The sequence below is a fragment of the Indicator indicator genome, chromosome 2, assembly GCF_027791375.1.
Source record: "Indicator indicator isolate 239-I01 chromosome 2, UM_Iind_1.1, whole genome shotgun sequence".
NCBI classification, from domain to species: Eukaryota; Metazoa; Chordata; class Aves; order Piciformes; family Indicatoridae; genus Indicator; species Indicator indicator.
Genome location: NC_072011.1, coordinates 23,266,768 through 23,292,129, shown reverse-complemented (window position 1 = coordinate 23,292,129; position 25,362 = coordinate 23,266,768). Strand labels below are relative to the sequence as shown.

At 37.7% G+C, this 25,362-nt stretch overlaps 1 protein-coding gene across 1 annotated transcript in view; it reads left to right on the top strand.

The window, feature by feature from the left end:
• Positions 1-25,362, top strand: part of UTRN (utrophin) — a 354,493-nt gene that overhangs the window by 245,024 nt on the left and 84,107 nt on the right. The window contains exons 54-58 of the mRNA XM_054393282.1: positions 4,927-5,056; positions 16,013-16,281; positions 18,540-18,686; positions 20,071-20,149; positions 24,929-24,989. Of these exons, the coding sequence (XP_054249257.1) occupies positions 4,927-5,056; positions 16,013-16,281; positions 18,540-18,686; positions 20,071-20,149; positions 24,929-24,989 (686 nt within the window). The remainder of the gene's footprint in view (positions 1-4,926; positions 5,057-16,012; positions 16,282-18,539; positions 18,687-20,070; positions 20,150-24,928; positions 24,990-25,362) is intronic.

Genomic DNA, 25,362 nt, shown 5'->3' with positions numbered 1-25,362 from the left:
AAGTAACAGGAGTTTTTCAAGCATTGGGTTGAGAATAAAGATGGTTAAATAATTAAATGCTACAGGAGCTGCTGATTGGCACATAAAACTGCAGTGTGATAAACTGATGAGAGTTATAATAACGTGCATCTTTACTTCCTTGAAAGAGTGCATAATGAGATCTGATTTAAATATGTTCTGTTTTTAAGAAACATCCCATCTGTCTTTGAAATTAGCTTTTCTTTTCATTTCTTGAAACTATTAAGCCAATCTGCTGCTTTAATTTTTCCATACAGGCCTGTACAATCCAAAAGAGAAAAAAAGGAGCTGTAAATTGACAGTGTATAATTTTAGAAGCCCACTTTCTATGCTCATAAAACAATTTTTAGATGCAATTGAAGGCAGTAGATGCTTGCAGGATATACTAAACAGTGTAAAAAATCATGAATAGTAACAGTTTTTCGAGCTTTATAATTTTTCAAGAGTGGAAAAGGCTTCATCTGCAAAGTATTCCTACCACAAATTTTGGAAGGCCTTGGTCTAGGTAAATTTCTTGTCTATAAGTTCAGACAGTCAGTTAAAAAACGTTAGCTTGTGAGAAGAGAAGGTTTTGTTTTAGAAATCATAAACATCTCTAATGAAGAGAGAGCAAATGGCTTAGATGACTTTATTATAAAAGATTAAATGGTATATAACTTCCAAATCTATAGAGCGAAAAATGTGTTTCACAGTTACTGAAAGAGGAACAGATCAAAATGGAGAGTATATAGTTGGATAATGATTCTAAATCAGGAGGAAAGACTTTTTTGTTTCCTTCCCTGAGAAAAGGATCATCTTAGTGAAGTCCTGGATTACTCTCCATAGTCAAGTAACTTGAAGGATGTCCATCACACCTACAAGATAAATGCTGTGATGCTGTTTGTAGTTGTTGTTTTGTGTAATACTGTGTAAGACATTTCAAAAATGTAGTTTCTACTAGTGGAAGGATTCTTTTAGGTCTCAAAGGAAGAATTTTTAAAATTATTCTTGGCCTAGGGTTTAAGGTTAGCTCTGAAAATAGTGTTGACACTGCATCAGCACACCAGATTTTAGGTTTCCAGGTGTTTTTTCCCTTTTTAAATAAGAATCAACAATGTCTAAAACTAGTGTTGGTTTCTCTAGGAATCTTTAAAAATCCATATCCCAGATTATGTAGGAAATAAGAATGAATTTGCAAATGCAATAGAACTGTTGGAAATGTAGGTGTAGGATTTTGTAGTCTTTCACCTGTCAGATTACTGAAGGAAGTGAAGCTTGCATTTTAAAGCATTACCTAAAGTTCACAGTAATTGTACAATTAAGAATTGTAGTGTGATGTATGATGGTGTGAATTACTGCCAATGTTGCCTTCAGCCCCTTTTTGTATAACCATGCATGGTAGCTTAAAATATCATTGTACATTTTAAATATAAAGGGAGTATCATGTGGGAAAAATTGATTCTGCTATGTGCTCAGCATTCATAATTTCATTTTATGTTCACATCTGCAAATCCAGCAGAACTCAAAAACTACTTGCATCCACATGTTTACCTTATCTTAGTGACAGTGTCAGTGACAGGTTTTGAGATACCTCTCAAGAATTTTGCCGTATCTTCACTTACTATTTATTTTATTTATACTAGAATTCTAGCATTCATTTTCTCCTAATTTTCTCTCTGAAAAGTATACTTGACTATAGGGGAAAGAATTCTTCTTCTACTGAAATCTCTATAGCTTTCTTGTAGATGTGATTGTTTCCCCTCCCCCCTCCCCCCACCCACCCCCAGTGAAATCTTTCTTCAATTCACTTGTGACAGATGAGATTAGATTTATAAGTAGGTTTCACTTTTGTTCTGTAGCAGACAGATTTGCATAGAAGGACAAGAGACTATTATTGATTAATTTGGTTATTCTTGCATCATTCATTCTCATTGCTGTTCTTGTTTAGTGGCTGAAAAAAGAGAGAGAGAAATATATTGAATATTGCTGAGAAACAAGGAATAAAGCTATGCAACTCTGAGTAGCTGTTAGCAAAAATTTCTGCATGTGGTATAAGAAAAGTATAAATTATAATGTAAGAAGTCTATGGTGTGCTCAAGATCCTCTACTACTAATTTATCTCAATATTGTTATTTCATGTGCATAGTTTCTTCTGTGCAAAAAGATTTCTCCATCAAGATACATTAATAAGGAATGCCATCCATCCAGTCCAGTTCTGGGTCCCTGAATTCAAGAAAAATGTTTAGTTGCTCAAATGTGTCCAAGAGAAGGGCAACAGAGCTGGTGAGGGGTCTGGAGCACAAGTCCTATGAGGACAAGCTGAGGGAGCTGGGGTTGTTCAGCCTGGAGAAGAGGAGGCTCAGGTGAGACCTCATTGCTGTCTACAGCTACCTGTCTTCTCCCAGACAACCAGCAAGAGAAGAAGAGGACACAGTCTCAAGCTGTGCAAGGGGAAGTTTAGGCTTAATCTTTGAAAAAGGTTCTTCACAGAAAGAGTGATTGCTCATTGGAATGGGCTGCCCAGGGAGGTGGTGGGGTCTGCATCCCCGGAGTTGTTTAAGAAGAGACTGGATGAGGCACTTAGTGCCATGGTCTGGTTGATTAGTTAGGGTTGGGTGATCAGTTGGACTTGGTGATCTTGGAGGTTTCTTCCAACCTGGTTGATTCTGTGATTCTGTATTGGCCAAAGTCTTAAAATCTGTTGCCAACCTCCATTTGTACGGCTTTTAGTGGCAAGGATGGTGGACAGGGATGGAGAATTAAATCTGAGGGAGCATCATGTCAAACTTGATTGAAGTTTTATTGTGGGTGATCAAGAGAAATTGATGAATGCACTATGTAAACGTAAACAGGAGAGAGAGAGCAAAAGAGATCTATCTCTAGGTTATTTCCAACTGCTGAAATTTCTTAGCAGACTCAAAATCTGATGCAGTGTCTTTTTTCTTTTATGTTGTGGAAACAGGAAGATTTCCTGCTTCACACTGAATTAGAATAATTATCCCCATGTTTCTGACAAAATCTTTGGAAATTAAAAATATATTTTAACAATGCTTCTGTGCAGGCTTTTTAAGTGGGTAATTTTTAAGCTTTACTTGTACAGTAACAATAATGGCTTCTTGTCGTCCTTCTTTCCTGAAACAAATTCCTATAGAGAGAATGTTTCCATGATTTGTAAAATATGGATTGTTTTTATGGATTATTCTAATGTGTGTTGTGTGGAATAGAACTATTGATGCATACTGTGCTGATTTGAAAGGATTCTTCAGGAATGTTGTTTTTACAATATTTCACTTTTTATAGTTTTTCTTTTTTTTTTTCCAAGGTTTAAATTACAATTTTTGTTTCTTATTAAATGTAGTATATGCTGAATTGAACCAACTATAAAGCTTATTATTAGTGGTTGCTGAAGATAGGACTGTATAATGCAAGTTCCTAAATGTAACAGAGGTTAGCCTCTTTTCACTGATTAGTTCTTGTTGGATTTTGAATTTTTAATTAATTTGAGCAGAACTTGAGTGAGAAGGAATAGAAGGATTAGGAAAAATGAGGAGGGTAAAATGAGGGGAGAAAGGAGCAAAATCACATCTCACCCTCTGCCAAGCTAAAGTCAAGAGGTACATCGGTTTTGTGTTTGTGGCATCAAGAGACTTAGTGATGAGTAAAGGATAAACCAAAATTTGTGAGACTGTCAGAGCAAGTGGTTTTCACTGTTTTCTGTAGTGGAAAGCACTTGTTTTGCTATGTAATTTTGTGAACACTAACTGCTTTTCTTCAGCTCGAATTGGTCGTGAGCAGGTTGTGTCAGCAAAATCAGTCTTGATTCTGTAATTAGACCTAAAACATTGTGTTGGAAAACTTAACAATAGCATTTTAATAAAATTTAAAGTGTCTGTTGGTAGAAAATAATGCAAATAAAACATGCAAAGTAGTTTCCTTCTAGGTGATACAGATTTATGGTTAAAAAATTAAATGGAAGAAAATGCTTTGTAACAAACGCTTCAATTGACTATTTATGAATGCCTTTTTTTTTTTTTTTTTTTTTAAAGGTGCGGGGAGGGTGGTGGTGGTTAAACATAACCCTTTAAAAAAAGTTATCATTACTGGAGAACAAAATACCCTGGAATTCATTTATGTTAGCATGAAAATGTCTTACAAAAAGAAAAATGGTTGGGGATGGGGGAATTGTTTGTTTTTGTCCTGGTTTGGTGGTTTTGGGGGGATTTTTTGTGGTTTGTTTCGTTTTTTTTAAATTTATTTCTTGTTTATAGGGATCAATTGTTTCTGCCTGACAAGTCTCAAAATACGCCTGGCTAATTTGAGGGATGTTTTTTCAGACTGTATTCTCATCATAAAAGTTCTGATTACCTATCTTCTAAGTTTTAAAAATACTAATACATAAGAGAGGCAAATAAGAAGCAGTGTTTTCTAAGGAATGTGAAAAGTGTTTTCTAAGGAATGTGAAAAGTAGTTTTGCAGTTCTTTCTAGCAATTTTGAAATTTTCTTCTGAAGTTTCAGTAGGTAATTTTTTCTAATATCCTAGCTAACAAAAAAGGGAAACAATAGTTGGTTGTAGTAATCTACTATATATTATCAGTCACATTAAGAGCAATAAACCCTTTAATTTTACTTTTCTGTTTTAGAAGTTGAATGTAGTAGTATCAGTTTCTGTGAAGTGTTTGTAAAACCTACCACCATCATCTTTCTTGTGTTAAATTCTACGAGTCAATTTTATAAAAACTACCCTTCTAGCCTTAATTAATTTCTTGCCATTTCTGTTTTGTAAACTTTATCTTGTAGTCTGACAACCATGTTAGCTATTACTCTCTCACTAGACAGGTCTAGTCAGAGAGGTGAAAACAAAAAATGGTATAATCTCTGTTGTTCAGAAGATCAAGTTACAAATGGCATTTTTTTCCCTTTTCCAAAAGGCACTGAGGCGTGAACTGAAGGATAAAGAGCAAACCATTCTCAATGCTGTTGACCAGGCACGCATTTTTCTTGCTGACCAACCAATTGAGGGGCCTGAGGAACCAAGAAGGAGCTTGCATTCAAAAACAGGTCAGAAAATACTGTCATCTGGGAAGGGTCAAAAAGAAAGAATAAGAATTTCTGTTTCCAGTGCATATTTTGTATCCCAATTAGTTGGCTGGACTTCAGAATTTTCTAGACTACATCTTGATTGCTTTTCTTTCAGTGATTTAGCCTCAAAGTGTTACCACTCTTCTTTGTAAGTACTCATATTTTAGTGGTGGAGGTATTTAAAAGCAATTTCCTTTTCCAGTTTTTGATTCAAAACATTGAGATCGTCAGTTCTGATTTTGGTTTTTGGTGGGTTATTGTTGTTGGTTTGTGGGGATTTTGGTGTGTGTTTTTTGTTCTTGTTTTTGGGGTTTTATTGGTTGGTTGGTGTTTTTTGTTTTGTTAGGGTGCTTTTTTTCTTTTTTTCTTTTTTTTTTTTGGACAGTGTGGGCTTGCAACCCAGAAGGCCAATTGCATCCTGGGCTGCATCAAAAGTTGTGTGGGCAGCAGATTGAATGAGGTGATTCTGCCACTTCACTCTGGTGAGACCTCACCTGGAGTAGTGTGTCCAGGTCTGGAGCCCTCAATAAAGGAAAAACATGGACCTGATGGAGCAGGTCCAGAGGAGGACCACGAAAATGATCAGAGGATTGGAGCACCTCTGCTATTACGACAGGCTGAGGGAGCTGGGGTTGTTCAGCCTGTGGAAGAGGAGGCTCCAGGAAGACTTAATAGCAGTCTTCCAGTACCTGAAGGGGGCCTACAGAAGGATGGAGAGAGACTGTTTACAAAGGTCTGTGGTGATGGGATGAGGGGGAAATGGCATCAAACTAGGGAAGAGTAGATTTAGATTGGATGTTAGGAACAAGTTCTTTTCCACAGTAGTGGAACACTGGAACAGGTTGCTCAAGGAAGTGGTTGGGGCCCCATCCCTGGAGATATTCAAGGTGAGGCTCAACAGGGCTCTGGGCAACCTGATCTAGTCAAGGATGCCCCTGCTGACTGCAGAGGGGGTTGGACTAGATGACCTTTGGAGGTCCCTTCCAACCCAGACCATTCTATGATTCTATGAATCAGCTTTAGAAAGGCAGTCATTACAAAATCAAATGTTAGATGAATTATTACTAAGGAATAAACAACAGCTATCCTAGAAATGATATTTGCATAGTATCTGTTGAGATATTTGTTTGTATCAGAGATCAAAATGGAGTTGTTAATTTTCTTCCACCTCAGCCCCCTGCCCCAACAGCACAACAGATGCCTCTGTAATTAAGTTCTAGAATTTTTCCTGACAATCCAGAACATTATATAGAATCATAGAACTGTAGGGTTGGAAGGGACCTCAAGGATCATCTAGTTATAACCCCCCTGCCACAGGCAGGGACACCTCACACTAGATCAGGTTGTCCAGCCTGGCCTTAAAAACCTCCAGGGCTGAGGCTTTTACCACCTCCCTGGGCAACCTGTTCCAGTGTTTCACCACCCTCATGGTGAAAAGTTTCTTCCTAACATCCAATCTGAATCTGCCCATTTCTGTTTTTGTTCCATTCCTCCTAGTCCTATCACTACCTGGCATCCTAAAAAGTCCCTCCCCAGCTTTCTTGCCGGCCCCTTTCAGATACTGGAAGGCCACAATAAGGTCTCCTCAGAGCCTTCTTTCATTGAGACTGAATAGCCCTAACTCTTTTAGTCTGTCCTCATAGGAGAGGTGCTCCAGCCGTTTTTGGAAAAGGTAGTAACCTGTTTTTACAGAACTATCAACTGCTGTAAGGCATGAATAACTTCCTTTCCTGTATAAATTACAAATTCACAGTATAACTCTATCAGGAGTTAGTTTTTTTTCTTCCAGTATTTCCTCTCTATAGCAAACTTTTGAAGTTTGCTTAGTGGAAACAGCTAATTTTTCCTGCATCCATATTTTGTGTTATTTCTGTGCAAATTTTTATGTAGTTTCATACACCCTGGAATTATATTCAACTTTACGATGAAATATGAATAGCTGGTGATTAAAGCCTGTGAACCATTTTTCCTTGTGATTAGTTCAGGTGGCTTAGCTGCTGTAATGTATCTTACTACTTCCATTTTGAACTCCTGGAAACATTTCATTTGTCTTTTCTCTCAAACTCATTCATATCCCATCTCTAATGTTTTAGTTGATCTTAATCATAAGGAATAGCCTCTTTTATTTGCTTATTTGTTCACACAAAAGTTTGAAGTCAGATTCTCATCTCTAAACTCTTCAAACCACCCAGCACAAATGATGCCAGTGCATAAAATGCTCATTTTCTAGTAGAGGTTTGTATCAGTGAACTAGTTGGCCCTGATAGAAAGTGCAAACCCCAGCTTTAGATTGTGAGCTGCACCATAAATTCTTCTTATGCAATCTCATTCTCATTCCTGTATTGTGCCATACAGATGGCAGTGGTAACAGAATAGAAGGGAATTTGGTGACCGCGATAAACTGCATAACAAAGGCCAGGGAGATGATCTTTAAGTGATGTATGAATGCCTCTTGTCTAGTCATCATATTTGAAAAGTTATCAAATATACTAAGGCTGGGAAGATTCAAAGATGTGTACTGAACTTTTCTTCACAGTCAGTAGTTCTATAGACTCTCTTTGAACATGTGGTGAGTTAATCTTGGCTACTAGCCAACATCCCACCTATCTACTCAATAGGAAGAACAGGAAAGTTCATGGTTGAAGATGGGGGCAGATGCAGATCCCTTACAAATGATTGTTATGGACCATACAGATTTCTCTTGGGGAGAATAAACAATTTATTGCTATTTCTAATATTTAATTACTGAGTCAGTAGTGGGTAATAAAAAGACAAACATTAAAATCACAGCTAGCTTTCCCCCTTTCCCAGGCTTAACTTGACTCCTTAACTCTTGTCACCTTCCCACCTTGTTGTGACTACAGGTCACGCTCAGAGAGTGCAACAGGGCAAGGACAAGGAATGAGAGGCTTAGAAGAAAGTTGCTAAGAATCAGTTTTGATCTTGACCAAACAAGACCTATTTTGAGGACCTGTGCCTACATACATTCATTGTTCCATCCAAAGAGAACATTTGTATATAGGGTGTCTTATGATAGCTCAATATTGTCTAAAATGTTCTTGTTAATTACGAACATATTACAAGCACGTAAAAGCAGGTTATGAGCAAGCCTTGATTTCTTCTTTCTCATTTTGACCTTATGCTTCTTGCGTTGGCCTTCTGCTGAGTGTGCAGTAACTGGCATATTCAAACACAGTTCTTCAGCTTCCTAGAAACTTCCTTCTAAATTAATTTTATCCCTCATGTATCTTTCTTCTGATTTTGCTTGCAGTGTTTCTGTAGGGAGGGTCTATCACAAAAAAGTAAGCTTCATGCTCTCCTTGCCTTTGAGCTGTTTCAGCGTCTATGTGGAGCCAACTGATAAACTGGCAGGCCAGCTGCTGTACTTTATAAACAGAATAAGGAAATTGCAAATATCACATTTGTAACTTTTGTTGTCCCTTTTCCATAGCATAGGAGGAAACTTAGATCTAAAAATATAATTCTCAATGGCATAGTTACAGTTGGCTTCTTAGATCTCTCTGGTATTAGTAAGGTTACAGGCCATGGGAAACAAAGGAAATCAGAAACAGTATTTTCTGTCCTCAGGGTGATGATATGGCTTTGATGAAATTCTATCCTTAAATTTCCACTGGTGCAGTGAGGAAATGGAGATAGTTCTTTTAGAAAAAAACTAACATCCTAACAGATTAAAACATGCCACTACAATGATTCTTACTGCAACAGTGAATGTTTCCAGGAGTTTGCAGTATTTTTTAAATACTTCAGGAGCTTCTAGTTTTCCTAGCTTTGAAAGCTGCTGTTTAGTAGCCAAGGTTGCTGTGATAAACATATAATTTAAAATTTAAATACTTACCATCTCTTATTTCCTCTTAAATGTAAGTGTAGAAAACCCAGTAAATCACATTTGTGTTTTTAAGTGAAATACAGATATCAGTGAGTTACATGCATATACTTGGTTTAAACTTGTAGACACACAACATATTCACCTGATTCAGACATAAAATCAAACTTCTTTGCTTCCTACCACTGAACACATTCAGGTAAATTCACTGCCATAATTTTTCCTCTTAGCAAGGACGATCTCACTTGAAATAGGCAATTTGTTCTTTCTAATGTATATAGCAGGTGACGTTTCTGTTCCCAACTATTTGTGCCTTTCTATCTATCTCCCTGCTAGCTATCACACACCACTGGAAGAGTTTTTTCATTTGTTCTCTGCTATTCAGCATGGGCTGGGTATGAAGTCTTCAGAGTGAAAAGTAGAAGTAGTGCTTAGGTGACGAGGCCCACTGGAGGTCAGTGGAATCATGCCCTGAAACTGTTTGGAATGTTGTTACCCCAATGTAGTTGGCACTCATTCACTTGTGACTTCAGAGTTTCTTCAAAAGATTAGAGAAATGTACAGATATCCATGAAAGAATTTCCAGCTAGGTATCTCTCTCCTTTTCAAATAGATCTCACCCTACAAGTTTGGTCCACCTGGTAGAACCTTGAAATTCTTCTTGTAGGATCTACATGCTTGCCTGCTTGCAGTCATATTAGTAAAGTTCGAGGAATTTGTTTCCATTTGCTGAGTGATGTGGAGTGCTAACTTACTGGAGCTTTAAGCATCAAGTTTTAACAAATGAGTATTATAAACAGGCTGGCCTGAGGCCATAGCGGTTAATTAAATATTTGGGGATTTTTAACCATGAGAACCTCGTGGCATAAGCAGAGCTGTATTCACTCTTGACCTTGTTGTGAAGGGGATTATTAATTACCCTTACAATAATAATAAATGATATGGCAAACAGGTATTAATAAAAATATTAGTAATGCTTTATTAATGAAAATTGCCAAAACTCATTAAACAGGATCGTTATATGGTTGGAATATATATTTACAATGGGAATATGCAGTCTTTGGGCAAAGTACAAACAATTATATGCAAATTAGGAGGCAATAACTTGGAAAGAGAAGGTCCCCGAGAGCAGATAGTGCTTGATTTTTTTACAGCGGGGGGGAAACTCAGTAAGAACCTTTAAACCCAAAGGGCAATTAATTAATTACTCACAGCTGGTTTTACCCACATGGGGGATGCTGCTGCTGCTGTTATGTTAGCTTTGGGGCACTCTCGTAGGGCACTAGCATAGCAGATTGCTAGCAAGAAGGGTTTCCCACGTGGTCCCAGGCTGATCTGGCTTCAGCAGACGGCGGGCAGTTAACAACACTTTTCACGACAGGCGCTTGCTTTGTTCCTGGGTAAACTGAGGCACGGCATGATTCTAGTGGCAAGGGGAAGCAGGCTAGGCAGATCCGGCTTCTAGGCTGGTCGCTTCTCCGGCTTGTTGCGTATGGCTCGTGGCTTTATCCCAGGCTCTGGACCAGGCATTTGAGGCAGGGCAGGGCAACTTGAGGCAGCTTCTATGAGTCGGGTCCAAGTAGGCTTGAAACCAAGGCTTAAATCAAGATTTGAAGCAAGGCTTAAGCAAGGTTTGAAGCAAGGCAAAGGCGACTACCAAGTCAACCTATGTATATATATATATATATATATATATATATATACACCTGGCCAGTGATTGATTGGTCCAATGGGGCACTGAAGCTAACATGTAGCTGCCCAATGGAAAGGTGTTCTGCCAGGCTATAACCATAAAAGGCAGAAACAAAGGCCTTGTATCAGGGGGAACAGTGGTCAGCTTACATGCTCTTACCCCTGGTAAACAACTTGTTTACCAGACAGGCAAGAGTCCTGTCACCTTTGTTCTTTTTCCTGTGTTGCCCTATCTTTCCGTAGGAAGGAGGGGAGAGAGAGGGACCTTGTCTGGACATCTTAAGGCCTGTCTAGGTTTGTACTGGGCCATGTCATGGCCCTACCACGACAGATCTGTATGCTTTACTATAGCCCAATTTTAGCTGAAATACAGGATGCTTTCCTAGTGGAAGCCATGTTCTTAAAGTTTAACTGTTGCCTTATTTTGAAAGACTTTAGAAACCAGTAAAGCTTCATCTGCAACAGAATTCTCAGTTACACTACTAGCAACATGGATGACATGATGGATATCAAAGATTAGGACCTTGTCTGGAAAAAAAAATCCTCTTGCACTCCAGAGCAAACATAGCTCAAAAGCATGGTGAATGAACCTCAAGAAAGCAAAAGTGCATAGAGGATAAAACAGGCTGAGGAAGCTTGCTTTGAAGGTTTAAAATGGTTCAGCATATGGATATTTTAAAGGCTGTGGTGTTACAGGATGCCCACAAGTCAAGGGTCCCTGTCTTTGTTCTGCTTGATGTGTCTTTATTCTCTGGTGTTGTATGGGCTTGGAATAAAACAGATGCCTTTGTTTTGAAATGCTATTAGGGGATGTGTATTTATCTCCTGCAGCATTGCTGAGGAGCTACTTTCTATATGTACTGTGCCAAAAAAAACCTATAATTTATTGATCTTTGGAAGAAATAAAAGCCTTGTTGCAATTTACAGTTGTGGTGCTTCAGAAAGAAACACAGAATTAATTCCTTGCTTATCTAGAGTAACTGGGATGCAGTGGACATAGCCTTCTCTCCATTAGTACTCTCCCTTCAGGGACTGGAAGAAGACACAGTAGCTTGGTGATACTATAACAGCGTTGTTATATTGGATATTTCTAGTTTCATGGCAGGAGCAGACTTAAACTGAAATCATACCTGGTTTATGTTCTTGGAGCAACACAAACTGTGGGCTTCCACTTTGCAAAAGTATTGTGAACTTTGGATCACACCATTTATTACAAAAAAGATGCTTTTAGTGAAGACTATTATATGTGTGTTGATTATACCATCAAATTGCACAGGTTACTCTGGATAAATGTGTGGTTCTCAGGATTGTTGTCATCTTTAATTTTATGGAAAGAGATGCTATGAGACGACTTAATTATCTTTTAACTACAAGCTGTTTCATCCTCCTGTGTCTTCTCCATCAGCACCCCATGGGAAATACCAACAAACATTTTTAAAAAATATATATGTTTGCTAGCATTATTCTCATTTGCCTTTGTTTGGAATTCATACTCCAGGCCCTTTCCAGAAGTATTCATTATATATGAGGTTAACAGTTTTCATTTTCTCTGTTTTCACAATTCTGTCCTATGCAGACCAAAGGTTACTTGTCTTTTATCCTGCAGAGACATTGTCGTTCACTCTATTTATTTCTGTTTCTCTGATTTGAAGAGCTCTCTTTGATAGAAGAAAACCTAAGCAGACAACAATTGAGTTGGGGATGTTCAGCCTGGAGAAAAGAAGGCTCTGGTGAGATCTTACAGCAGCTTTTCAGTATCTGAAAGGGGCCTGCAAGAAAGCTAGGAAGGGACTTTTTACAAGGGCTTGTAGTGATAGGATAAGAAGGAATGGATTGAAGCTTGAGGAGGTCAGATTTAGACTAGATGTTGTGAAGAAATTCTTCACAGTAAGAGTGGTGAGACACTGGAACAGGTTGCCCAGGGAGGTTGTGGATGCCCCTTCCTTGGAGATGTTCAAGGCCAGGCTGGATGAGGTCTTGAGCAACCTGATCCAGTGGAGGAGATGTCCCTGCCCATGGCAGGGGAGATTGCAAGTAGATGATTTTTTAGGTCCCTTCCAACCCAAACCATTCTATAAATCTATGAATGATGAAGCTGACTGCTTTTTCTCTTAGTTTTAACTATGTATGTAGTAGATACTTGAATTGGAGAAAAGTGTGGCATATTGAATTATGATTGCATGGTTGGAATTTTGGAGTCTGACTAATTGCCATGTTTCCACAGTAACAGTTGCCATTTATTTTGTGAACTTTCTATTCCCATGCTATTCAGGTCTGCATTTTCTGGACAGATTCATAGAAACCCAGGGAATACTTTGAGTGGAGCAATGCTAAAGACTGCATAATTCAACAATAGCACTGCTTTTGGTTCTTCTGCTTAGAGATTTAAGTGTTCCACTCTATCTGTTCAAATACTGTCACCCATTGCTTTTTTGATGCAAAGATTGATTGAACCAAGGAAGAGAAAATGTTTGACATAATGGAAGAGGGAGGGGGCATGAAATCAGTTTGAGTTCTTAGTATATTTTATTAAGAATATAGAAAAAAAGAAAGGAACGAGAAAGAAAGAGATCACTAGTTGAAGTCCAAATAATGAGGTTCAAGCACAGTTACTTAGAATCAAATCTGCTAGATCCAGGGATAGTTCAAGAGATATGAAATAAATTCTTAAGCAAGTTATCTTCACTGGTAACTTCCCATATATATAAGCATATAAGGAAGAGATGTGGTTTAAAGTTCAGGCTTTAAAGTTTCCCTTTTATTGCATTCTGTCTCTGCTAGATGCAGAAAAGATGTTGCTGCTTTCGTTATTTTTTCTTTGCAAGAAAACATGCTTATCAAACCAAGGGGTTTTCTTCCACTACAGAAGCATACCTTTTTTATCTGAACTTTCTCCCTGACTGCAAGGTCAGTTAGCACCTTTCCTTTCTGGTAAACAGAGCTGATCATTGAGAAGACTTTATATAAGTGGGAACAAAAAACCAGCAATCACTATGTAGCATTTTTTCACAACAAAAAGGAACTCTGTCTTGCGGTGTGTGTAATAACTGACTGGTGAAATAAATTGCAAACTCACAGAAGAAAATTCTCACTTAGACTTTTTTTTAATGAGGTTTAAAATTCTATGCTGTGCAACCAGTAGCTTGGAGAATGTGTTATCTGCTTGAATAAAAGGTAATGTCTTGCTCATTAATAAATTGGGGGTTCATAATGGAAAACATGAAGTTACAGAAGATGTATTTCTGTCTTAAGTGAATAGATTTAATGGTTCTGTAGCTCATAAAAAACGTGTTTTGCTTTATTTCTGTAGTAGATGTCCTTTTACAGCAAATTTACAAGCACTTCCAAGGCTTTTGTAAAATAAAGCAGTCTTGCAATTAATTAATATTCTTGAAATAAAATATGCAGCAGATACCCCTGCACAATGACACTCTTTCTGACAAATGTGTCAAAAGATATTTCAGTTTTCAGTTCTGTTTGGATACTTCTATCACACAGGTCAGTCTGGAATCTTTTTTCCTCCCAAAATATGTGACAAGTCTCTCATGAATAAAGCTGCCTTGTTTTATTTTACCAGATAAATAAAGTCAGACCATTCCTCTCTTCCCATATATTGCTACAACCACTTTTTTTTCTTATTGATTGTGTTTGAGTAAGAACAGCGCTCATTGAATCTGTTGTCAGTACCTTTATGGACAAAGTTTTGCAAGATTTTCAGCTCTTAATAAAACTTTCAGCATGTTCCTTCTTAAGTGACTGATCATTTAAAATGACCTGCTCATAATATAATTTACAACTGTTAAGCTCTTTCAACTTTCTGCTCTTTTATGCAGAGTAGGTAGGGTTTGCCTCTGGTAGATGCAAGTGCATATTATTGGATAAAAATGGCAGATTGTAGCTTTGCATATATCTAACTCCCACTGGTTATAATGTTCCTTGCGTTTACGTGTTTAAGATGTCAACATAGGAGGCTCCCTCCACTGGCTCTGCAATTCTTGGTGAATAATTCCGTCATTACTTCCAGCAACAACTTCTTTGTTATTTTATGTAAGCAATTTGTCGCTGTTTGGTTTTGTTGTTGTTTTTAAAACAAGAGTTTCTATCTGGAAGAGGTTTTGCTTAGAACTTAAGCTTTTCCATTTTCAAAAGTGTGCTGTGAAGTTTGAGGTGAAGATCATCCCAGAATTGTGTTGTCGTAGGATTAGTTTATTATACTGTGACTTATTGGAATTCCACAGACAATATACAGTTTATCACAGTGTATCTTTGGTCTTCATCTTTTTTTCTGATCTGTCAGTGTTAACCAATTGTGTATTGCTGTCATGTTTCTAAATCCCACAGCTACACACATAATTTATATCTCTTCACGTCTAGTTAAGCATTGCAGGGTTTTGTCACAACTCTCCCACCCCAGATTCCTCTTCTGGAACACTCTCTTTGCATTGCATTTTCCCTACAACTGGCTAGCCTCTGCTTTGCAGGGAGGGTGCACATGAGCAGTGCTCTCCTGCGATAGCTTATGACACCCAAGAAGTCACTGAAATACCTTGGTAAGCTCAAAATTTCTTTCGGCCCACCCCCTAGCCTCACACTTTCTTAAAATGACTGTTTTTAGGAGATCTTTTCTGATTGTAGAGGTCAGAGCATGCTCTTCATTCTACAGCCTCTAGGTATTTGTCTCCTTTCGTTTGGTGATTTTTGGCTCTTTTTGATTGTCCTTGCCTCTCATTCTCATTTGTTACTGTTGCTCATACTTTTTTCTCCTACAGAACTATTTCTTAGAATAATGCCATGTGCTTTTGGCACCACTCTGTCCCCACTACACCACCAATTAAAATACAAAACATGCATTGTGGGTTGGTTATCCGGGGGTTTTGTTTTGTTTTTCTTGGATGACCTCTGGATTGTGTTACTGAATATTCTTCTAGAATTTGTAGTCTAGCATGTGTTAATATGGGCTAAGAAGATTTGAAAAACTTTGGAAAAAAAAAATGAACAAATGGAATTGGTGGTCTAAACCTCTTGGTTTTGACCCAAACAACTCATTGTTGCTTTTAGCTCTGGGAAAAATGTACCTTCCCTTCTTACCAACAAGTTGAATGTATTCTCATGGTTTAATTACTTGCAGTGTGCTTTGCTATATTGGGTGCTGCGAAACAATAGTTGCATCACTAGAGGCATTGTAAGAGAACTTTTGTAACCATAACAGTGCATTTACTTTGACAACCATCTAGCCTTTTAAAAGTGGAAAAGCTTCCTACCTCCTCCTTTCATATGTTGCCCCCTTGTCCTCCATCCCTCAGTTGATGCTGGGCTTTCTGTCTTGAGTGTAGCTCAGAAGCACTGAGTAGATAAATAAGAGAAGAAATAAACAATGTAATTTTATTTTCTCCCTGCAGAGCTGACCCCTGAGGAGAAGGCTTTGCGGATTGCCAAAGCTATGCGTAAGCAGTCATCAGAGCTAAAAGAGAGATGGGAGAACCTGAATGCCAGTGCCAGTATCTGGCAGAAGCAAGTGGACAAAGCATTAGAAAAACTGAAAGACCTGCAGTGTGCTATGGATGACCTTGATGCTGACTTGAAGGAGGCAGAGAATGTGAGAAATGGATGGAAACCTGTGGGAGACTTGCTCGTAGATTCATTACCAGATCACATTGAGAAAACTACAGTAAGTGTGGAGCTCCTCTGTGAGGGTCACTCCCTTCCATTCTGCTACCCCTAGTCACATTAGATATGTATGCACTGTATACTTAAGCTCTCATGCACATTTTATAGAGCTCTTTAAAGATAAATCTGAGTTCTCAAAGTCCAGTGCTTTACCACACTCATTGTGTCAGCTGTGATTGCATAAACATGTGATCAGCAAGCTACAGATGTGTACAGAATATAACATTCATTAAATGGGAAATAATAAAAAAGCATTCTAGGATTTAAATACTTTCCTCCTGCAAATATTGTCTAGTGCATAGTTAGGCTACAGATGTGTTTGGAGCGTTGCCCACGCACTGGAGTATGAGTGAGCTGAGTCAGTTTTCATCCTGGCATTTGACAGTAGGCTCTCCTCCTTTTTGGTTTGGTGAGCTGTCAGATTTGTTTGACTATCAGATACAGCTTTCCTCTTAGAAAAAACATTTAGAGCTTTTCCAGTCACACAGAAGTGTATATATACTTTTTATTTCAGTTCCTTAACTTTCACATGCTTCAAAAATCTATTTTCTGTTTTAGCTTGTGTGAAAGTTTGTATTTGCTTTTACTTTAGCCTGGCTTCTCTGTGATTCTGTGAAAGTTAAGAACAAATACTACCATATAATGTTCTCATGGGCGTATCATTCTTGCAGCCAGGGTTCCAGGCCACCCAAGCAGTGCCCAGCACCCCAAGGCATGGCTATTCATGATGGGTAGTAGTCATCCCCTGCTTAAGCTGCATGGCTTGGGTGGTGATCCAGTAATACACAGTTCCTGAAAGAAGGAATGCCTTCTGATAGCTAATGTTCTCCAGGAAGGGTGACTGAGAGTCCTGAATGGAACAGATTCCAGGAGAACCTGTGAGTGTGCACGTGTAGGTAGAGAAAATTGCTGTTGCAGGTGAATTTAGCAATTATTACCAAGCTTGTTTGACAATCACAGGTCAGGTTTTAAGTTCAAGAATTAATATGGCAAAACATTAGGGGATGCTGGTGTCATGTATCTGACCATCTGTGCCTTCAGTATAGGACAGTGGTGTTAGAAGAATGACGGGCCATTGGCCGCAGCCCGTTTTGTGCAAATACTCTGTATGTACACAGCCTGTGGGCTCTTTAAACTAACACAGACTTGCATTATTCCACATGTGTCAATGTAAGCATCCTCATTCTCCGTATTTTATTGTTACTTTCAGGTTTAATGGAATGAAAATCTTTAAAATAAAGGCAGTCAAAGCTGATTTATATCCAGAGTGCTGTTGATTTGAGTAATGCATCTCCTTCTTCCCCTTTTATATTTTGATTTAGATACTAAGGCAAGCAATAAGATGCTGATCTGAATAGTTCTTTGTTCTCATGTTAAGAAGTGATTTGTCATATCCTGATGGCCTTTTCAGTAAAGACAAGAAATTTTATAAAGATTTTCATTGTTGTGAAAAAACTGAAACATCTGCTGAAGTAATATAGAAGCCTCCTGGCTCTCCAGAGGCCAAACACTTCAGGTTTTTGCCAGTAGGTTCCTTCTGTTCCTGGGCCTAATGAGAGACATTTTGAAGGCAGGCAAATAATTTAATTGTCCATAGAAAAATCCTTTTTTTCCAGTTGTGTTTTTGGCTTGTTTCATGTTGTTTAATCAAGCTGGTTTTAGGATTGAACAATTAACTGCTCACAGCAAGAAAGACATTTGATGCATCTTTTCAACTGTAACTAAAACTTGTGCCAATTTTGTCTTAATACCATATTTAGTTCCATTTGAATCAATAAATCTTTTTCTTCTTTTTGTTCTTTGTAATAGTTTTACTCTCCAGTTCTAGTCAGGTAAAACGTTACACTTCTTTTTCTCATAAATACATTCCTTCATGCATTGCTAATTCAATAATAGCTTTTAAATTGAATTTTTGTCAGCTGCTTAATATTGGAAAAACTGTAGCTACTGAAAGCATTTGTTTTTCTTAAGAGCACTTGACAGGCTGTATGCTGCTACAGCTCCGGATAGAGCACTGCAAATTTATTTTTGGAAAGAAAAAGCTCTATAGCCATATGGTACTACTAAAAATCTTACTTGAGTTGCTGTAAGGGCACAAGTTTGAAGAGAGTAAACTTCCTTTGCAGGAGAACTGAGCTGCATACAGTTGTTTAGCATAAGCTGCCATATTGGGCAAGTCAGCACTGTGTTGAGTTTACAGTGGCTTCTGTGCGACTCAGGTGTCCATCCAACATAAATGTATGCTTCTTACTCTTTTAGGCTTTTAGAGAAGAAATTGCTCCTATCAACTTGAAAGTTAAAACAGTGAATGATTTGTCAAGTCAACTTTCTCCACTTGACCTTTATCTATCATTAAAGATGTCTCGTCAACTGGATGATCTTAATATGCGGTGGAAACTTTTACAGGTATTCTTTTGAATGCATGCAGTAGGGGAGAAGGGGTGCTTCATAATTTCTTCTCTTCTCAGAAGATGTATTATTGTGATTTGTGCATTATTTCTTAATTTAAGGTGTTACTTTAGTGGTACCAAAGCAGCAAAAGGAGCTGTCTTTCCTTCTGTGGCTTAAACAAAAGCTTTTTCTTCCAAGCTGTCTCAGCAATTTACTCGCTCAGGAGACTGCATTAACCTCTGGTGCCTAGTGGGAACTATTGCTACATACTTTTTTGTGTGTCTTACAGCAGTATACGTACTGCCTAAGTAGTTGTTACTGAAAACCAGTATATGTATTTCTGTTGTGTTTCCAGCTCCTGTGAAAGCTGTTTTATTTTGATTTTGAATGTGTAGTTTTCTGCATTGAATTTCACTTGAAGTGACTTAAGTATTAGTAGAACTGTAATCAGATGTGAGCAATAGCACATTTAGATTTATAAAACAGGAGAGAGATTCATATTGCATGGTTAAGATTATTGTGCTTAAATGGTCTGAGAAAAGTAAATCAATGTGCCTGATTATAGTTTAGACTCATGCACAGTTTCACAGGAATAGTTTAATGAAGTTTCTTACATCAGATAAAGCTCGTTTATCATTTTTGGCACTTTCTCCCTCTTTAGTAGGAAATACTTGCTGTGAGTCAACGGCTATTTCTTTGCATGGCTTCTAAGAATTATACTAAGTGTTTGAAAGACTTGGGGGAGAGACAGAGGATCTGTTGCCTCTCTAGCTGTGGGTAGTGGGACTGAATTTTCAAACCCTGGTCTAGCCATTTGTTAAAGGAAAAACATCAGTCCTGTTTCCTAATGTAATTTGGTAGAGATTGTTTGTTTGGTTTTGTTTGTTGGTTGTTCGGTTTGGAGTTGTTTATTTTTGTTGTAGTTTTGGGGTTTTTTTGTTTGTATACCTTCTCAACCAAGCAGCCAAACTGCTGCTGCCTGTGCCTATGTAATTTCAGTTAACAAACCATAGAACAGTCATGTCAACCAGTGGTATCTTCCAAAATTGTTCTCTGATGGAAAAGCAGCTGTGAGATCAATACAGTCAAAGTGAGACCTGCTGACTATGGAATAACAGAAGGGTTGGGAGGAGGTTGGAAATATCATTAGTTGGCTATAGTCATTGTGAAACAATTGTTTATTATTGATCTGCAGTACTCACAGGAGAGCAGAGCAAGATGTGAACATGACTTTCATCAAGCAAATGATAGAAAAAATAGTAGCCTTGTGTATCTGGATGGCAAATAAGCATTATGACACACAAATTTATTTAACTGAAAATGAATGCAAGCAAGTGTTTTTATTATCATGGCCTGGGTGTTACAAGATAAATGCAATAAAAATCTTGTTTATGTGTAGGTGTCCGTAGAGGATCGCCTTAAACAGTTACAGGAGGCACACCGAGATTTTGGGCCTGCATCACAGCACTTTCTTTCCAGTAAGTTCTTTGAGTAAGTTTTAATATATGTATGTGAGATACAAGAGCTTGCTGAAACTGTGACTGCTCTTTTTTCCAGGCTTCTCTATGGCTTGAGGTTCAGGAAATTCCTCTTCCATGTTGTTATATGTATCTCTGGTTTTGTAGGAGTGTTTCATCTTCATAACTCCACTGAGATTCTCACTGGCATTCTTCCTTTGCGGATCACTGCAATATCTCACCAAGTTATGGTTGCCCTCCTGGTTGCTTTAATTTTTGTCCTCTTTGCTGCAAGGTCTGACTTGTAGCTGTTCCAGACTCTTTATGTGTTTATCACTGCTGCTTCCCCATCCCCTGCTACCGTTCCTCAGTTTCCTTTCACATCCGTGCTTTCTGGGATAACACAGAGGAAGAGCTGCTTGGATTTTTAGATTTTTTTATTAAAGACGTCATGTCATACATTCCTGAACTTCAAATAAAGGGTGGGGAAAGCAAACCCTGCATAGCTTTATCTTGAGACCTATCACAGCATCTTTTATTTATGGAAACTTTGAGAGATGTAAGCTTACAGTCTGCCATATGCTGAGACAGATAAGACATTACAGACAGGAAAGTTGTGATATCAAGATCCATGCTGATTTTCTGACATTCTAGTCCATCTGCCATCGCCACAGCTCATGATACAGATTGCTAGTTCAATTAACTCTCTGTTCTTTAACTGAAGGTCTCAATAATAAAGATCAAATTATTGCAAGAGTTGAGAAGTTAACATAAAAATGAGCATCAGGTTCTCAAGTGCTGTATGTCCCTGCACAGTTAAACAGCTAATATAATTTAAAACAAATCTTGATTTCTTCTTCGGTTATGTGACAACTGTGTTCTTACTTTAAATTGACAACTAGATTTGCAGTAAGCTTCATGTTAAACAGTCCTGCAAAAGTAAATAGGATGCAGTTACCCATTTAAATTAGTTGTTAAAAACAAAGAACCTTCTTCCCCCTGCAAAGCCCCCTTATTTTAAAAAAATAAACAAAACAAACCCAAAACTGTTTTAAAAGCTTGAGCTGAACAGAATTATAGAACTTAATACCTACAACTTTATATAAGGTCTATTAAATGAAAGTCAGAGACAGTAATTTCAAAAGGAAAGTAATAAAAAAATGATTACATCTGGAAAAATGAAGGTTTTGTCCTGATAGGTTGAAATAGTATTCTAAATCAAATTTTTCAAACCTTCTTAGAGGCTATAAATGACTTTTAACTGTGAGGAGCAAGTAGAGTAGTAGTCTTGAATGAAATAATCTCAAACTCCTAAAACTGAGATTATGATATATATGTCTCTTGCAAATCTTTATCTCCACAGCTGCACTCCAGAATTAGAGGGGAGGTTTTTATCTGTTTTCATTTGACAGTGGCTATTTTAAATTTACTTCACCTACCTGTTACTTTTCCTCCAAATTGTAACAAGAGACCATAGTTTGCCATTACACCATTGTCAACTGACTAGCTCCCAGTTGTTGTCATTTCATCAGTAATTTGTGCAAGCAGAATATTTCTACCTGTTCATCAGATTCTTAGAATCATAGCATAGTCTAGGTTTGAAGGGACTTCAAAAGACCGTATGATCCAACCTTTCATGGGAAAGGAAGCCTAGATGAGATTACCTACCACCCTGGATCCAGCTATCTAAATGCAGTGATTTAATCTCTACAGTGCTTAGTAATGTTTCTCTACTTAAAAAAGAAAAGGACACAGTACAACAGTACAGCATTTAATACCTGCTGTTGGAGTTTTTGGAACACCAATTACATGGATTGGTCCAGACCATTGCTAAGTGCTTCAGAATATTTTTGAGACAGTATAACATTGTCCTTTCCTAAAATGTCTTGCAATAGGAGGCTGAAGGCAGTGTTAGTAGGCCAGTACAATCTATGGTCCCTCTCTTTGCAGGGCTATTTTTCCTCTCCCATCAGTGGTAGGCAGAATTTGATTGCTCTTTTTTCAGTGCTTATGAAGTGGAAAGTAAGCTACTTGCAAATTAGTACCAATTGGTAGATCAGTAAATTTTACATGGATAATACAGAAAAACATGAAGAAGTAATTTTAATCTGTTATTCTTTACAAAAAGATTATTTTGCTGTCTCCTGCATTTAGAAACAATTAACTTGTTTTATCTGTAATTAGTTTTTTTTTCTAAGGCCCACTGTCTACTACTTTGATGTGTTTCCTCTACACTTTCTTAGAAGAATCCACGAGTATCCGTAGAGCACTGACTGCACATGTTCCCTAACCACTAGTCTAGGTCTTCAAGTGGCTTGTTCAAAGCATCTCTGAGTGGTGTCCAGCTTTATTAATACCTGCAGGCCTGCTAGTGATTGCCAGAATCAATAAGTACTCTGCTCAGTTTTCATTGAGCAAATGTTTTTTAAGAAAGAGCATGAATTTAATTTTCCACTTTCATGCAGCAGAGACCTGGAAGTGGTTTTAGAAGGTGGTCTGTAATAATTAATAATTTAATTTATTGTGGTGGTTAGTCCATATCTGTGTCAGTGCAGAACATCTATATTCTGTCATAGCACATAAATCATACCTAAGCAAACTCTGGCCAGATTTTCCTTTGTAGTTAGCTGACATAATTAGCATGGTAATATTGGATCCAACATAGGTGCCAAATTGTAACACTAAATAATGAAACTCTCAAACTGATAGCCACCTTCGCCTATCTGGTTGGGCTTTTTTTCCCATTTTTTCAGTTATGAATGCATGATAATTATTTAGTTAACTACCTCTTTTTGAATATTCAGCCTTTACTATGTAGTTTTTTAGCAGATTGCTTTTTCTTTACTGACCTCCTTATTGCAAATGTTATTTTATTTTTTTTTAAATAGTGATATAGAATTTTCTGTATTTTTTTCTGGTTAAAAAAGTGGTTTCCTTGGTTCTTGCAGTTTCCCAACTTGTTATTTCAAGTTAATCTGTCTTTCAGTACATGAATGTTTCTTAAATTATAAATAATGGAATTTTGTGTGGTCCAGGAAGAGATCACAGATGTTAAAACTCTTGGGGAACAGCTGATTTGGAGCAAGGTGAGACCTGCCTCTCTCTGCTGCAGCAGCAGCAGCAGCCTATGAGGCTGACACAGCTTATAAGTTTTTGCTGCATTATTGAGAAGCTGTAGGGGGAGAAGACAGAGTTACTTCAAATGTGTTTTGGGTTTTTTTTCTGAAGGGAGATGAACTCTAAAGTGGGCTTGCATCTAAGTACCTTAATTCAGAGTGTCATTTCTTGAGATCCAATGTGGATCAAAGACGTGTCTCATTTTACCAAGTTTTTTAACAGAAGTGTTAGCACCTAAGAGCAGGCACTGTCATGGAAGTGTTGGCGTGTGTGTACAGTATAAATTCATCCATCGTGATGATCGGTTATTCCTACCTGTTCTTTCAATCTCTGCTTCTACAGTGAATCTAGTGAAGTGAGTTTCTTCTGTGATACAACCGTAATTAACCAGGCATGAGTCTGGTAATTTGCAGTCAGACATATATATGTCTATTGTGTCAGTGTGAGCTGAAATTCCCCCACACCGACAATAACCAGGCTAGCTCAGTCTGGAAGCAAATGAAAAGCTGTATTTACAAGCAGAATCTACAATCTATGATGAAATGCAATGAATATGTACAAATACACAAAATTCACAACATTTACAAATATATACAATCAACAGAAAAGCACAACCAAGCTCCCTTTGCTTTCCCAAGGGGCCTTTCTCTCCCAGGGGCCTTCCCCCACACCCCCCTGGCAGAGTGCAGTGTTAGCTAAAGCAGAAAGTTGTTAACTTAGCTCGCCAAGGTCAGTGTGTTATCTTCAGCCAGAAGAGAAGAAGAAACAGCAACCAGACACCCCAGCAAGCTGCCCCGACTGCAGACTGCAGAGTGCCTACTTTGTTTTGAGTAATAGTTCTTAAACATTTCTATCTATCCAATGGAAGAGTTTAGAACAATCATTATTTTGCCTTCTTACACCCAGTAGTGACTTATTTACACTCTTTCACTTTCTCTGCTTGAACTTTGCAAAGAAAAATTAAAAAGACAGTTTCAAACCATCACAGTTCACAACCAGCAGTCCTGTTGGCCCTGAATGCTTTTCCCCCCTTGATGTTTAGATCTTTAGATACCAGAGTTGTAGTGTTAGGTATGACTTCATGCCTTTTGCAGCTCAGTATGCAAAAGGCTTCTTGATATATCAGATTATGATATTTATTGATGTATCAGGCTTGCATAAATTCTGCAAAGATTATTGCTGTTCAGCAAGGAGTGCAAAGATGCCTTTAAATGCCTTTTCTGATGGGCCTACAGAGTTAGTATTAAATTTGAGTCCCAAATAGAAGCTAAGGTTGATACTTCTACTTTTCTTTCCTATTGCAGAGCTGTAATTGTAGTAGTAGAAGCATTTCTTTTCAAAGCTTAAACTGATAATAATTCTACAGAAGTAGGAAAATCAGTGCATCCATTTTCCCTGGATGGTTAGCTTGGTCAGAATTTATTATCTTTCATTGAAGTTGAATCACCACATTTGTTTTGTTTCCATTTTAGCATCAAAGAGATGCTTAGAATCATCCTGATTGATTGACATTGTTTTCTCCAACTGATTTTCTAATTACTGAAAATTGTCTGGGAAGTTTGAATTGTTCCCATTGAACTTATTGTAACCATTTTGATTGTAAAATAAATGAAATATAGTTGGATTATGATAATTACTATTGACAAATGCTTACCAGTAATTGCCTTCTCTTTATTTCCTCAGCCTCAGTACAGTTTCCATGGCAGAGATCTGTTTCACATAACAAAGTGCCCTATTATATCAAGTAAGTTTGCTTTGTTTCTTTTCTTCCTTAAGCATAACTGCTATCACTATAACCAGGCAGAAAAGCATTAGATACTAAGTAGTGACTAGAACGGTCATCAGTATTTCTCTGCATATTGTTATGCTGCATGTACTATATATTTTCATGTTTATTGCTTTGCATACTGTTTAATTTAGAAATATGTAAAAAGAAATCAGTGACAAACCCTAAGTAAAAATTCCCCTCAGACAGGTAGGAGACGGCAGAGATGCTCCAGTGTAATCCAATACTGGCATTCAAACTAAGCTTGTTCTTGTGTGTAAAGAGAAGAAAGCTGAACAAATAATTTATTTTAAAATGCAAAGTTTATTACCTATAGCAGAACAGTGGTGAC